This window comes from Mustelus asterias, chromosome 11, assembly GCF_964213995.1.
Source record: "Mustelus asterias chromosome 11, sMusAst1.hap1.1, whole genome shotgun sequence".
NCBI lineage: Eukaryota > Metazoa > Chordata > Chondrichthyes > Carcharhiniformes > Triakidae > Mustelus > Mustelus asterias.
The window spans coordinates 11068178-11084268 of record NC_135811.1 but is presented as its reverse complement, the minus strand read 5'-3'; the positions used below and the strand labels follow the sequence as shown (position 1 = coordinate 11084268).

The 16091-nt window shown below is 45.0% G+C and overlaps 1 protein-coding gene across 1 annotated transcript in view; it reads left to right on the top strand.

Moving 5' to 3' along the window:
• as3mt (arsenite methyltransferase) overlaps positions 1-15776 on the top strand; it is a 48506-nt gene extending 32730 nt beyond the window's left edge. The window contains exons 10-11 of the mRNA XM_078224346.1: positions 1676-1810; positions 15260-15776. Coding sequence (XP_078080472.1) covers positions 1676-1810; positions 15260-15361 — 237 coding nt within the window. The 3' untranslated portion in view covers positions 15362-15776. The remainder of the gene's footprint in view (positions 1-1675; positions 1811-15259) is intronic.
• Positions 15777-16091: the final 315 nt, after the last annotated feature.

Sequence of the window (16091 nt, the reverse complement as noted above, 5' to 3'; positions counted from 1 at the left end):
ATGCAGTATAATGTGGATAAATGTGAGGTTATCCACTTTGGTAGCAATAATAGGAAGACAGATTATTACTTGAATTGAAAGAGGTGGATACACAGTGAGACCTTGGTGTCCTCGTGCATCAATTACTGAAAGTAAGCGCACAGGTACAGCAGGCAGTAAAGAAGACAAATGGTATGTTGGTCTTCATAGCGAGCGGATTTGAGTATAGGGATAGGAATGTTTTACTGCAATTGTATAGGGTGTTGGTGAGGCCACACCTGGAGTATTGTGTGCAGTTTCCTTATCTGAGGAAGGATGTCCTTGCTATAGAGCGAGTACAGCAATGGTTTACCAGAATGATTCCTGGGATGGCAGGTCTGTCATATGAGGAGAGACTAAGTTGGTTAGGATTATATTCATGAAATTTAGGAGAGAGAGAGGGGATCCCATAGAAACTATAAAATTCTAAGAGAGTTAGATAGGGTAGATTCAGAAAGAATGTTCCCAATGGTGGGGATTTCAGAACTAGAGGTCATAGTTTTAGGACTGAGATGAGGAGAAATTTCTTCACCCAGAGGGTGGTGAATGTGTGGAATTCACTGCCACAGAAAGTAGCTGAGGCCAAAATGTTTTCTGATTTCAAGAAGAAATTAAATATAGCTCTAGGGGCTAAAGGGATCGAGGATTATGGGGGGAAGGGGGGATCAGGATATTGAATTTGATGATCAGCCATGATCAAAATGAATGGCGGAGCAGGCTCGAAGGGCGGAATGGCCTCCTCCTGCTTCTAGTTTCTATTGTTGAAAAAAGAGATAAGAGAGTTGGTTCTTTTTGTCTTGTGTTCAGATGCTGGGACCTGGCGAAAGGAATGTGTCCAAACATTTTGAATAAACAAAAGCATAAGGGCAATAGTTCCTTGGTACATTCGCCATAGCAATATCTCGACCAATCCGAACCAACTTTCCAACGAATCAAAACCCTTTGTCTCATGCAGCAGAAATTGTTGTTCCCTTAGAAATTGGGTATTCTCGCATCTGTCCTGGTGAGTGCAAGTGAAAAGCTTTGACAGCATGTTACTTTCTCCCCATAATTTAAATTAAATTAAATGAATAAAATCTGGAATAGAAAAAGTGTACAGATCAGTAATGGTGATTGTGAAACTATCAGATTTTCATGAAAAACCTGCCTTGTTCACAAATATCCTTTAGGGGAGGAAATCTGCCAAACTTAACCTGGCCTGGCTTCTATGTGACTCCAGGCCCACAGTAATATGATTGTCTCTGAACTCGGAAGTGGTCTAGCAAACCATGCCGTTCTACTCAAGAATGTTACTTCCCATCACCTTCTGAAGGGCAGTTAGGCATGGGCAATAAATGCTAGCCTTGGGCATATCCACTGGATAAATTAATAAAACAAAACAATTCCGACTTAAAACAGCTCAAAACCGATAAATTCCCAAAGGGGCCTGTACAGTTGAGATATCTCTCATTCCACCTCATCTTTTCCGTATATCTTTCTATTCCCTTTCCTCTCATGTACTCATCTAGTTTCCCTTCTGAACACATTTGAGCTTATTCATCGCAACTGCCTTGTGTGGCAGCGAGTTTTACATTTCGAGGATGAGTGATCACAGTCTTGCCAATGGCCACTTTGCAGGTTGCAGATTGAAATGTTTTTTATTTATTGTGTTGCTCAGGAAGGAGAGGCAGTAACTGTGGATGAAGAGACGGCTGCAGTTCTCAAGAGCTCCCGCTTTGCCAATGCGTTCACCATTAAGCCAGTTGGGAAAATGGCTGCCGGCGCCACCGAGTGTCCACCCATTAAATCGAAGGTAAAAGCAGTACAGAACGTGAACAAAGGCTGAATGGGCCAAAGTTTCTGCAATTTTTGAAATCCTGAGAGAGAATGAGTTGTGGCAGGAGCTGGCATGATGAATGTTACTCAGGGTTTGCAGCAGAAAGACAGACCTTTGGACCCATGTGGTCTCTGCTGGTGCTTATGCCCCACACAAGCTTCTTCCAACCCTGCCTCATCTTGTCCTGTCAGCAAATCCATTACTCCTTTGTCTTTCATGCATTTAGAATCATAGAATCCCTACAGTGCAGAAGGGGGCCATTTGGCCCATTGAGCCTGCACCGACCACAATCCCAACCTATCCCTGTAACCCCACGTATTTACCCTGCTAGTCCTCCTGACACTAAGGGGCAATTGCGCACAGCCAATCCACCTAACCTACACATCTTTGGAGCCACTGAAGTATCTTCTCTGTAAATGTATCAATGCTGCTCACCTCAGCTACTTCTGGGGGTTTGTCAATGTGAAGGGATGTTGGACAGTTGGATTAAAACCTGGAAAAACGAGAGAGGAAGGGGGTCGGTGGGTTAGTTGTCATAGCAACATCCAGAAGGCAGGACACAGCAAAGATAGACAGATGGAGGCACCTCCCAAACTCCGTCCTCCACCAATCTGAAGAGCGAGGGCAGCAGATGAATGAGAGTGCCCCCATGTGCAGGTTCTCCTCCAAGTATTACACCGTTGAATTCTAGAATCTCGACAGTGCAGAAGAAGCCATTTGGCCCATCAAGTCTGCACCGAATCTCTGGCAAAGCATCTTACCCCAGCCGCACCCCCCCCCCCCCCCCCCCCTATTCCTGTAACCCCAGGTATTTACCCCACTAATCCCCATAATCTACATATCTTGGGACTCTCAGGGGTAACTTAACACGGCCAATCCACATAACTCGCACATCTTTGGACTGCGGGAGGAAACTGGAGCACCCGGAGTAAACCCACGCAGACACGGGAAGAATGTGCAAACTCCACACAGACGGTGACCCAAGGCCAGATTTGAACCCGGGTCCCTGGCGCTGTGAGGCAGCGATGCTAACCATTGTGCCACCGTGCTGTCCCTGACACAATCCTGTTTTGGAAACTATACCGCCGTTCCTTCCTAGTCACTGGGTCAAATTCCCTTCCCACAGCACTGTGGATGTCCCCCACTGCTTAGACCGCAGCAGCTCATCACCACCTTCTCGAGGGCAATTAGGGATGGGCAACAAACGATGCCAGCGATGGGCGCCCACAACCCATGAATGAATACATTTTTGAAAGGCTGGGAGATAAAGGGTCACCTAGCAGATAACAGTGTTTCTTTTAGAACATAAGAACATAAGAACTAGGAGCAGGAGTAGACCATCTGGCCCCTCGAGCCTGCTCCGCCATTCAATAAGATCATGGCTGATCTTTTTGTGGACTCAGCTCCACTTACCCGCCCACTCACCATAACCCTTAATTCCTTCACTGTTCAAAAACTTATCTATCCTTGCCTTAAAAACATCCAATGAGGTAGCCTCAACTGCTTCCCTGGGCAGGGAATTCCACAGATTCACAACCTTTTGGGTGAAGAAGTTCCTCCTCAACTCAGTCCTAAATCTGCTCCCCCTGTATTTTGAGACCATGCCCCTGAGTTCTAGTTTCACCTGCCAGTTCTTAAAGAACACAACTTTCCTCCCTCTGCCGCCACCCTGCCCCCCCGCAAGAGTGAGGCAGAAACAAAATGGAGGGAAACAAAAATAGTTTTAAAACTTCCAAGTTTGGGATGAAAGGTAATTCTTGGAATTTATTTCACAAGTTTCAAACCTTCTGATTGATCCTTTTTCCCCCAAATGAACTTCAAAACATCAGGAAAAAGTCTATATATTTGAGGAATTTTCTTGGAAACTTAACTGAAATTAAAACATTAACTGAGACCACTCACAGTGGCAATTTCCACTTACTCACAAGGGTGTAGAAAAGACACTGAGTAAAGGAAAATTCTAGAGTAGAATTAGTCTGGAGCATTTAAAACTAACACCAAAACTGTTTCTTCTTCTGTTGAACTGATCAAAAGGAACTGGGAAGCACAAGAGTAAGAGTTTTTTTTTGTTCGTCACAAGTGGGCTTACATTAACACTACAATGAAGCTACTGTGGAAATCCCCTAGTCACCACACTCCGGCGCCTGTTCGGATACACAGAGAGAATTTAGCATGGCCAATGCACCTAACCAGCCTGTCTTTGGGGTGGCACGGTGGCACAGTGGTTAGCAGTGCTGCCTCAAAGCGCCAGGGACCCGGGTTCAATTCCAGCCTTGGGTCACTGTCTGTGTGGAGTTTGCACGTTCTCCCCATGTCTGCGTGGGTTTCCTCCGAGTGCTCCCGTTTCCTCCCACAGTCCAAAGATGTGCAGGTTAGGTTGATTGGCCATGCTAAATTGTCCCTTCGTGTCAGGGGGATCAGCAGGGTAAATACGTGGGGGTTATGGGGATAGGGCCTGGGTGGGATTCAGCACTGTAGGGATTCTATGAAACCGCAGCACCTACCAGCACAGAACCGAGCCGGGAATCGAACCCGGGTCCCTGGCGCTGTGAGGCAGCAGTGCGAACCACTGCTAGCGTGCCGCCCTGATAGTGGGACTCTCAAGCATTTATAGACGTGTATATTTTGTTGTGGATTTTTCCCTTATTGTTGTTTACTGAATGCAGCATTGTGCAGACAGACACAACTTCCATTCAAGACCAAACATGACGCATTATTTCAGACGGTAATGATTAAATACAAATTAGGAACACAACCTCACACTGCATTTTTCATCTTCATAACTACTGGACAACCAAAGTCACTGAGAGTCTTATTTGGAACAGAACAGCACTGATAAATGGCAATAACAGGTTATTTCATGGTTCCCAATCACCTGGCCACAGTCTGACATCTCATTGGCATGGCCCTTCTTTGTCTATTTGTGAGTTATTTAATAGTGGGAGTGAAGGGACAGAGGTGGCGGAGTAGGAGTGGCTGATGGGTGGGGAAGGTCATCGAATCCCTGCAGTGCAGAAGGAGACCATTTGGCCCATCGAGTCTTCAGTGACTGTCACAAAACCCCTATCCTTGTAATCCCCCGCACATCTACCTATCCTATGCATCTTTTGGACACTAAGGGACAATCCAGCGTGGCCGATCCACCTAACCTGCACATCTTTGGACTATGGGTGGAAACCGGAACACCTGGAGAAAACCCACACAGACATGGGGAGAATGTGCAAACTTCACACAGACAGTGTGGAATTGAACCTGGGTCCCTGGTACTGTGAGGCAGCAGTGCTAACCACTGTGCCACCGTGCTGCCCAGTACTACAGCGGAACATGCTCCTAGCCTTTCTTTATTGGCAGAGGCGCACACTTTCCAGTGGACATAGGACAGTAATCCGGAGCAGAAACCCTGCCTAGTCCCGAAGCTAATGTGTGCTGCCCCAAGCATCCCGCCGGCTGCAATCAGCTATTTCAGCACAGTGTGATAATTGAATCTTAGACTGGACTTGATTCAGTCTAACAACAATAGCTTATATTTAAATTGCACCTTTTAACATAAAACATTCCAAGACACTTCACAAGAGCATTATAAAACCAAGTATGACACATGCAGCATAAAATAGGTCAGCTGACTGAAACTTTGGTGAAAGAGGTAGAGTGTCTTAAAGGAGGAGAGAGATAGAGAGGTTTACGGAGGGAATTCCCAAGCTCGGCACCAAGGAGATTGATGGCATGGCCAGCAATGGTGAAGCAGTGAAGCCAGAATTTGAGGAGCGCCGATATCTCAGAGGGTTGTGGGTCTGGAGGAGATTACGGAGATAGAGAGGGAGTGAGGCCATGAAGGCATCAGGGAGGAGAATTTTAAAAACCAGACGTTGTTTAACTGGGAGCCAATGAAGATCATGGAGCACAAAGGTGAGGGGTGAACAGGGGACACACAGGGCAAACTCAGCAAGTGGTGAAGCTACACTTTGATACTCGGGTGTCATTATGGAGGCAACAAAAGGCCTCTGAATCATCTTCCCATACGTGCACAGAGCTGTCAGATTATTTTGTTTGAGGATCTAAGATTCCATTCTCTCTCTATTTTTATCTCAAATTGTATGACTTCATTTTACTTAAAACATCCAACATTTTGAAGTAACAAATTTTCCCAAGGCTCTCTGTAACAATGACCAGAAAGGGTCCAGAACAAAATTGTGTTTAGCCTTGACTGCCTCTGGGCAACAGTGAGAGACAGACTGGTGGCTGTTAACATGTTAACGGACATATCCATATAGACCTTTTCTGATCATTCAGTTTGTTCTCTTTGAACTTATGAAAGAAAAAGGATTATTCAATAATGTGAACTGAACTGTGGAAATCATAAACTAAAGTTGGAATTAAGTTCGATCGGGTTCGATTCCCGCCTTGGGTCACTGTCTGTGTGGTCTGTGCGTCCTCCCCGTGTCTGCGTGGGTTTCCTCTGGGTGCTCCGGTTTCCTCCCACAGCCTGAAAGACGTGCTGGTTAGGTGGATTGGCCGTGCGAAATTCTCCCTCAGTGTACCCGAACAGGCGCCGGAGTGTGGCGACTAGGGGATTTTCACAAATACTTCATTGCAGTGTTAATGTAAGCCTTACTTGTGACACTAATAAATAAACACTTTTTTTTTAGCACTGAACCTTTATTCTTGGTGGTGTGTCGCTGCCGCCCATCAATTTAATGTTGCTTTTTGATTGTGATTTGAAAGGAAACCTTTAGAAATCTGGAATTTTCCGTTCGGGAGTTGTGTGACTGTTTCAGGGCTGCTTCAGACACCCAGTGAGAGCAAGATTCTGAGGTGTCAGGGATCAAGCACCGGATATTTTTGGAACTTCTCCTTTTTCACGATCTTTTTGAGCTTTCCATTTTGCTGCAATTATTTTATTTTTTAGTTACTGAAACTTTAATTATCCTTTCCACCTCATTTTCCCCTCCCTTGCCTCTTTTCCAGATTCTATTCTTACATTTATTGTCCATCGCAAGATTCCCTCAGAAAGTGACGAGAAGTTTGATACAACTGAGTATTTCAAAGGGGTCGGGTGTGGGATGGGAGTTGGAACAAGTAAAGATCAGAGCTTTCCTTCCTTAAAGGTTATCAGTTTTTACAGATTCCTGGTTGCTTTTAAGGATTTTAAAAAAATATTCCAGGTTTTTAGATTTGAATCCAATTTCTCAAACAGTCATGGGGGGATTTAACTAGCATCTCTACTATTAGTACAGATTTAACTAGCATTATCTACTATTAGTACAGATTTAACTAGCATTAGTACAGATTTAACTAGCATTAGTACAGATTTGACTAGCATTCTCTACTATTAGTACAGATTTAATTAGCACTAGTGCAGATTTAACTAGCATTCACTACTATTAGTACAGATTTAACTAGCATTAGTACGGATTTAACTAGCATTCTCTATTAGTACAGATTTAACTAGCATTAGTTCAGATTTAACTAGCATTTTCTATTATTACAGATTTAGCTGGCATTAGTACAGATTTGACTAGCATTCTCTACTATTAGTACAGATTTAACTAGCATTCTCTGCTTTTGGTATAAATTTAACGAGAAATAGTACAGATTTAACTAGTATTCTCTACTATTAGTACAGATTTAACCATCATTATCTTCTATTATTTCAAATTTAACTAGAATTAGTACAGATTTAACTAGCATTAATACAGATTTAACTAGCATTCTCTACTATTAGTACAGATTTAACTAGCATTAGTACAGATTTAACTAGCATTCTCTACTACTAGTACAGATTTAACTAGCATTATCTGCTATTAGTACAGATTTAACTGCAAATAGTACAGACTTAACTAACATTCTCAACTATTAGTACAGATTTAACTAGCATTCTCTACTATTAGTACAGATTTAACTAGCATTAGTACAGATTTAACTAGCATTATCTGCTATTGGTACAGAGTTAACTGGAAACAGTACAGATTTAACTAGCATTCTCTACTATTAGTACAGATTTCTGGATTACGAGTCTGGTAACATTCCCATCACATCCTTCTCAATTATTTAGCTGGTTATTTGGTTGGTTGACCGGTCCAAAGAACTCTATAAAGTAGATTTTACTGCTCCTTTTTCTTGAACCGATAGTTTGGTTTTTAAACTCCAGCTGCCAGTTATTTGCAGTTGTTCCAGACGACAGGCAAGGTTAACCTGAATTTGGAAGACTCTGCACAATTATGTTGCGCGTGATTGAGGTAAACAAGTCCAGATAATAAACTTGTTAAATCAGGACATCTTTAGAACAAAATGTTCCCCTCAGACGTTCATATTTCCCCAATGGCATGTTGCTTTAGGCTTTTTAAGGCACTGTCGGACCTGTTGAAATATTGGATCTCACAGCAGCTGAAGGTTGGAAAGCAGGTAGACTCGGAACAGGGCGGACTGGACCAAGAATTCCACAAGAAACCAAAATGAGCAGTGACATTTGGCCCGCGCTGATGACAAGGTTCGCCAACATGTCTGGTTGGCCTGCACATTGTGGGTGTTGGGTGCCCAGCAAGCAATTAGGGAAGTGCATGGGAAGATAGCCCTTATTATAAAGGAATTGGGTGATATCAGGAAAAGAGTCTTGCCACAGTTATAAAGGGCACAACTCGAATACTGTGTACAGATTTGCTCTCCAAAGGAAGGATATACTCACCTTTGGAGGGAATTGTGTCAAAGGTTCACGAGACTGATTCCTGGGATGAGGACTAGACACAAGTTCTCCGAGATTTAGAGGAATGAAAGATCATTTGATTGAAACATATTCTTAAGGACCTTGACAGGGCAGGTGCTGAGAAAACATTCCCCCTGGCTGGGAAACCTAGAACACATGGTAATAATCTCAGAATAAGAAATGTAATCTCGAGAAGCTGTGGGGTTATGTAGTGAACTTTATGTTCTGATAAAAAGCATCAGGAACCTTGTACCTATCAACAATTGTTAGTTATCCTCAAGGCAGTACATCAGAGACCACCCAGGAAGCTGCCTCTTGATGTTCCCAGCACATTATCAATTCTCTGCTCTCTGACCTTGCCAGATATTTCGAATGGTTGGAGGAATTATTTGTTGCAATCATTCAGATTTTCCATTGAAAGGGTAACAGATGTTCACGAATGTTTGCATTATTAGTGAACGATGGTCCCACAGGAATCGGGATATTGTGGGCCAGATTTTCCGATTTCCTGATTGTTGGAGATGGGCTGTATGACTGATGGTGTGAATCCTGACTCTGCATAAGACCTGACCTGTGCACCAACATAGAAATTGCTCAGAATATTTAAACCACTGATTGACAATTTCCCTGCTCCCTGCGAATGTCTCCAATGTTTCAGAGTCAGAGACTTTGGACATTTCCAATGTACTTACCTGGTTAGTTACCCAGGAATCGTTAGACAGATTAAAACCTAGTCTAATCCCTGGAAAACTCCACAACTGGCCTCCTCACCCCAGGCCAGACTATCCCTAAAACCCAACCAGACCTGACTACCCCAACCCAAATACACCCCTGACCATCCAACAACCCCTCTCAGCTACCCCACCATGTGACATCCCCTGACTGACATCCAACTACCACACAACTAACCCCCGCAATGCCCGCCAACCCTCCCCACCCAACTCAACTAATCTCCTCCAGCCCAACCCATTCACTCACCTGTCCATCTCACCTACCCTGGCCATTAGTACCACCTTACCCACGTCATGCACCTTACCCACCTCATCTACCCTGCCTGCTTTACCCTCCTCACCCACCCTACCCATTCACTCCCTCACTCATCCATTCACTAACATTCAAAGGCTGAACATTTAAACATACCGGATGGCAGCTGCTGTTGTAAAAGCTGTGTCCAATCTTGCCCTGACTCCACTCCCCTCAATAAGGTTCTTATGGAATCCCTACAGTGCAAGAGAAGGCCATTCAGCCCATCGAGTCTGCACTTACTTTCTGACAGAGCATCTTACCCAGGCCCTATCCCCATAACCCCAAGTAGTTACCCCTCTAATCCCACTAATCAATACATTTTGGGACACTAAGGAGCAATTTAGCTTGGCCAGTCCAACTAACTTGCACATCTTTGGACTGCGGGAAGAAACTGGAGCACCTGGAGGAAACCCACGCAGACACGGGGAGAATGTGCCATCTCCACACAGACAGTGACCCAAGGCTGGAATTGAACCCGGGTCCCTGGCGCTGTGAGGCAGCAGTGCTAACCACTGTGCCACCGTGCCGCCCTCTTTAAGGGACCTTGCACTGTACGTTTCTGTAAGACCCCAGACAAAATGCACAGCAGCTTCGAGTCGGGGGGAATTTTTAATCTCAACGGCAATCCAACCATCATTGCCGCTGCTCGGAAGATTATACATTGTAATCTTGTGCTCAGGATGATTCCCCATCCAAATGTCTTCCTTCTGCTGAAGGCACCTGTGGAGGTGTTGGTAACCCACATTCCTTGTCCAGTCTCCACTGTAGCCTGTCCTTTGAGTGTTGCCACACCGTGCAATGTATGTGCACGCACTTTTCCCCGGGGAATAACTTCTACTTTCATTGTGTTGCCGCCATCACAGACTGACATCCATATTCTGCAACACCTGTGAATGTAGTTAACAATGTGATAATGACTGGAAAATCAATGTTGATTGCAGGATGAATATTGGCCATGACATCAGGGAGACCTCCCCTGCTCCGCCTTAAATAGTGCCATAGGATCTTCCACATCCACCTGAACAGGAAGATGAAACCTCAGTTTAACTTTCATCCAGAGAATGATGCCTTGCTCCAACAGGGCAGCACTTCCTCAGTACTGCACTGAAGTGTCAGCCTTGATTTGATTTGATTTATTATTGTCACATGTATTAACATATGGTGAAAATGATTGTTTCTTGCGCGCTATGCAGAAAAAGCATACCGTACATAGAGAAGGAAAGGAGAAGGTGCAGAATGTAGAGTTACAGTCACAGCTAGGGTGTAGAGAAATATCAACTTAATGTGAGATAGGTCCATTCAAAAGTCTGATGGCAGCAGGGAAGAAGTTGTTCTTCAGTTAGTTGGTACGTGTCCTCAAACTTGTGTATCTTTTTCCTCGGTAAGAGTTTTAACAACACCAGGTTAAAGTCCAACAGGTTTATTTGGTAGCAAACACCATTAGCTTTCGGAGCGCTGCTCCTTCGTCAGATCATATCTCCACATCATATCTTTTTCCTGACAGAAGAAGGTGGAAGAGAGAATGTCCGGAGTGCGTGGGGTCCTTGGTTATGTTGGCTGCTTTTCCGAGGCAGTGAGAAGTGTAGACTGAGTCAATAGATGGGAGGCTGGTTTGCGCGATGGAGGTTGCTGAAATCCTGGAGTGGGACTTGAACCTTGTGATTCAGAGGCGTGAGTGCTACCAACTGAGCCACAGACTGACAGTGATGGAGAAGTGTGTTGTCACACTCCTCCATCATTGAGGATGGGGATATTTGTGGAGCCTCCTCCTCCGGTGAGTTGTTTAATTGTCCACCATCATTCATGGCTGGATGTGGCAGGACTGCAGAGCTTAGATTTGATCCGTTGGTCTTGGAATCACTCAGCTCTGTTCAGCACATGTTCCTTCCATTGTTTGGCAAGTAGTCCTGAATTGTAGCTTCTCCAGGTTGACACCTTGTTCTTAGGTATACTGGGTGTTGCTCCTGGCATGCCCGCTTGCACTTTTCATTGAACCAGAGTTGATCCCCTGGCCTGGTGGTAATGGTTGAGAGAGGGATATGCCGGGCCATGAGGTTACAGATTGTGGTCGAGTACAATTCTGCTACTGCTGGTGGCCCACGGCGCCTCATAAATTCCCATATTTGCGTTGCCAGACCTGTTTGCAATCTATCCCATTTAGCAGGGTGGCAGTGCCACACAGCATGTTGAAGTGTTTTCTTAATATGAAGACAGAACTTTGTCTCCACAAGGATTGTGGGGTAGGAGGCTAGGGAGGTGTGGGGGGGGGGCAGTACGTAGTATCAGCAAGAATTTCCTTGCCCATCTTTGACTTGATGTCATGAGACTTCAACATTGGAGACTCTCAGGGCAACTCCTGACTGAATATCATTGTGCCACCCCGTCTGATGGGTCGATCCTGTCGATGAGACAGGATATACCCAGGGACAGTGATGGTGGTATCTGGGACATAGTCATATTCACGGAATCATACCTTAGAGACAATGTCAGTTGTTGCTTGATTAGTCCATGGGACAACTCTTCCAATTTTAGTACAAGCTCCCAGATATTAATAAGGAGGACTTTGTAGAGCCAACAGGGCTGGATTTGCTGCTGTTATTTCCATTGCCTAGGCTTAGTGATCCGCCTGGTTTCATTCCTTTTAGACATCTTAACAATTGAGGCGATGGTCCAGTGGTATTGTTGTTGGACTATTAATCCAGAAACTCAGCTAATGTCCTGGGGATCTGGATTCAAATCCCGCCACGGCAGATGGTGGAATTTGAATTCAATTAAAAATAAAATCTGGAATTAAGACTCTACTGAAGACCATGAAATCATTGTCGATTGTCATAAAAACCCATCTGGTTCATTAATGTCCTTTAGGGAAGGAAATCTGCCATCCTTACCTGATCTGGCCTACATGTACCTACAGCAATGTGGTTGACTTTCAACTCTCAACTGCCCTCTGGAACTAGGGATGGGCAATAAATGCTGGCCAGCCAGCGACACCCATGACCCATGAACAGATTTTTTAAAAAGTAGCTCACTCGGCCATTTCAGAGTCAAATCACATTGGTGTGGATCTAAAGTCGGATGTAGACCTGACCAAGTAAGGAGAGCAGATTTCCGTCCCTAAAGGATATTAATGAACTAGATGGGTTTTTACAACAATTAACAATAGTTTCCTGGTCATTGTTACTGAGAGTAACTGTTAATTTCAGATTTATTAATTGAAGTTAAATACCACCAGCTGCCCTGGTGGTATTTGAACCCGTGGCCCCAGAGAGTTAGACTGGGCCTCTGGATTACTATCTAATGACATGACCACTAAACCACCACTTCCTCCCAAAATTTGACGAGGGAGTGATATTAAGCCTGATAACCAAAAGCTTGGTCAAAGATGTAGGTTCTGAGGAACATCTCAAAGGACGGGAGTGAGGTGGAGAAATTTAGGGAGGCAATTCCAGAGCTTAGGACCTTGACAGCTAAAGGCACGGCCACCAGTGGTGGTTTGTTTCTCTTCCTACACCTAGTGGTATACAAGGCAGGCTTTCATCTGTTTCCATGGCAGGTTTTACCTGGAATAGGTCGCTACTGTGTTGCCGGAGGCTGGTAGCTTGAGGGGTGCCAGTCCACATCAGTCGTGGCTGAGCAGGAGTCTCTCCCTCTCTTAGCACCTGCCATTTGTACTTGTTGGAAGGATTTTTCAGGTTGATACTAGTAATGTCCTAACAATGGGTGGCACGGTGGCATAGTGGTTAGCACTGTTGCCTCACAGCGCCAGTGCAGACTCGATGGGCTGAATGGCCTCCTTCTGCACTGTAGGGATTCTATGATTCTATGTTAGGGGTTATGGGTTTTAACAGAAAGGAAAGAATGTGGTTTGCACATGGAGATTCAAACTGACACACAACAGGTTTTATTGAAAGATATTCTCTGCACTGAACAGAGTACAAAAGTAAAAGTAAAAATAAAACAGCAGCTGGTGGCAACACCCTAATGACATCACCATCAAATCATGTGACCAGCTCCTAAAGCAACCTGCAACCTTTTAAATATATAATCACACTTATCCTGTCTGGCCGCATTATGAACGTACCTTCCTTAGTCACCAGGTCCTGGGGTGGGACTTGAACCTGGAGCTTCTGGCTCAGAGGTAGGGATGCCAGCCATTGTACCATGAGGCCTCCTGTCACCAATGGTGGTGATAAAGAGGCTGGACCTGGAAGGCTGGAGGGGATTACAGAGATAGGGAGAAACAGGCATCGGAGGGATTTAAAATCAGATGAGAATTTTAAAATCAATGTTTTAAAATGTTGCTTTATCAGGAGTCAGTGTAGGTCAAGGAGCACAGGGGTGATGGGTGAATGGAGTTTGGTGCCAGTTTTAAAAAATTCATTCATGGGACATGGGTGTCGCTGGCTGGCCAGCATTTATTGCCCATCCCTAATTGCCCTTGAGAAGGGTGGTGGTAATGAGCCGCCATCTTGAATCGCAGCAGTCCACGTGCCGTTTGGGAGGGAATTCCAGGATTTTGAACCAGCGACTGCGAAGGAACGGTGATATATTTCCAAGTCCAAAAATGTGCGGGTTAGGTGGATTGGCCATGCTAAATTGCCCCCTTAGTGTCAGGGGGACCAGCTAGGGTAAATGCATGAGGTTATGGGGATAGGCCCTGGGTGGGATTGTGGTTGGTGCAGATTCGATGGGCCAAATGGCCTCCTCTTGCACTGTGGGATTCTATGATTCTATACGTCAGGATGGTGAGTGGCTTGGAGGGGAACTTGTGGTGTTGCCCTTGTCCTTTGAGATGGAAGTGATTGTGGGTTTGGAAGGTGCTGTCTAACGATCTTTAGTGAATTGCTGCAGTGCATCTTGTAGATAGTAGCAGCAGTGTGTACTGAGTGTCGGTGGTGGAGGGAGTGGGTGGTTGTGGTGCCAGTCAAGTGGGCTGCTTTGTTCTGGATGGTGTTAAGACACACACAGCAGAGGTTTGGATGATCCCAAGTTTAAGGAGATGGGTCCTCGGTGGCCAGCTAGGCGGGGAATGGGACGATCTGGTGTGAGGTTGACACCATGTCAACGGCACGGTAGCGCAGTGGTTAGCACTGCTGCTTCACAGCTCCAGGGTCCTGGGTTCGATTCCCGGCTCGGGTCACTGTCTGTGTGGAGTTTGCACATTCTTCTCGTGTCTGCGTGGGTTTCCTCCGGTTGCTCTGGTTTCCTCCCACAGTCCAAAGATGTGCGGGTTAGCTGATTGGCCAGGTTAAAAATTGCCCCTTAGAATCCTAAAATGTGTAGGTTAGAGGGATTAGTGGGTAAATATGTGGGGATAGGGCCTGGGTGGGATTGTGGTCGGTGCAGACTCGATGGGCCGAATGGCCTCCTTCTGCACTGTAGGGTTTCTATGATTCTATGATTTCATGTCAGTGCTTGGCAAATACTGCAATGTTGTGGATGTTATTCTTTAAGTTAAGGACCAATCAGTGTGTTCAGATGGATAGACCAGATTCTGTTATAACTCCTATTTGGGGTCGTTTACATCCACCTCAATCACCATTCACCTGGCCAAGAGCTTAAAGGAAAACTCACACTGGGTAAAATAGAAAACAGTTTCCCAGAAGTCTAATCAAACAAATGTCATTGGTTGGATCTGAAATGCTTTTGTAATTGGATGCTGAGGTTTTAATGTGTTTTTTATTGGCCTCTTTCTTTAGGATGCTGTTGTGGATCCCTTCAAGTTGACTGATAGGCCCGGGGTTACGGAGACTCCGCGCTGTGCCGGAACGTGCTCCGTGAAAAGCAAGAACTGCTGTTGAAGCTTCCTCTTGGTGGAAGAATAAATTCTGCTTAGTCTAATACCCAGTGAAGTCAATGTCATAAAATGATCAGAAGTGAAGGTGACCCTCTGTGACCTGAGCTGTGTAGAAATGAAGGTTGAATCTGCCCGTCTTCCCGTCCAGCTAGTTACCTGTTACCTGCTTGGTCCTGAGGTCAGTGAATGACTGATAACCGAGCATCATGTTCAGTGCACCTTTCAAGCCACAGAGAGCGATGAACAACAAGAGTGTTGGAGCCATCGAGGCTCACCTCATTTCCAAATGTGCTTGTTATCTGAGAGGCGAGTGGTGATTTCAGGCAATGTTTGATTAGTATTAAAAATATTCACTGTTCAAATCTTTTGTTCTGTCACAAATGCTTTCTAGTCCAATAAAAAAAAACTTTGGAATAAGCAGTAATGTCTGTGTCCTTCAGTAAAGAATCTCAACACAAATGGTCCCTTCAGTTAACTGGGCTGTTTTTGATGACATCATATCTAATGAGACAGATCGGGGTTTTCTGTTCAAAGATGAGGCTTTGAAATGGAGAATTGCTGTAAGTAGGACATGGACTTGTGGGGCAGCCTGGTACAAAATACGAGCCGGCGACCTTCTTACCTCATTTTTTTTGTACTCCGCCAGCCCCTCAGTTTGACCTCTGGCTCTTTGACCTCTGACAAGCCCTGCTCTGGGTACTTGGAGCACAGAATGCAGGCTGGCATGCCAGCGC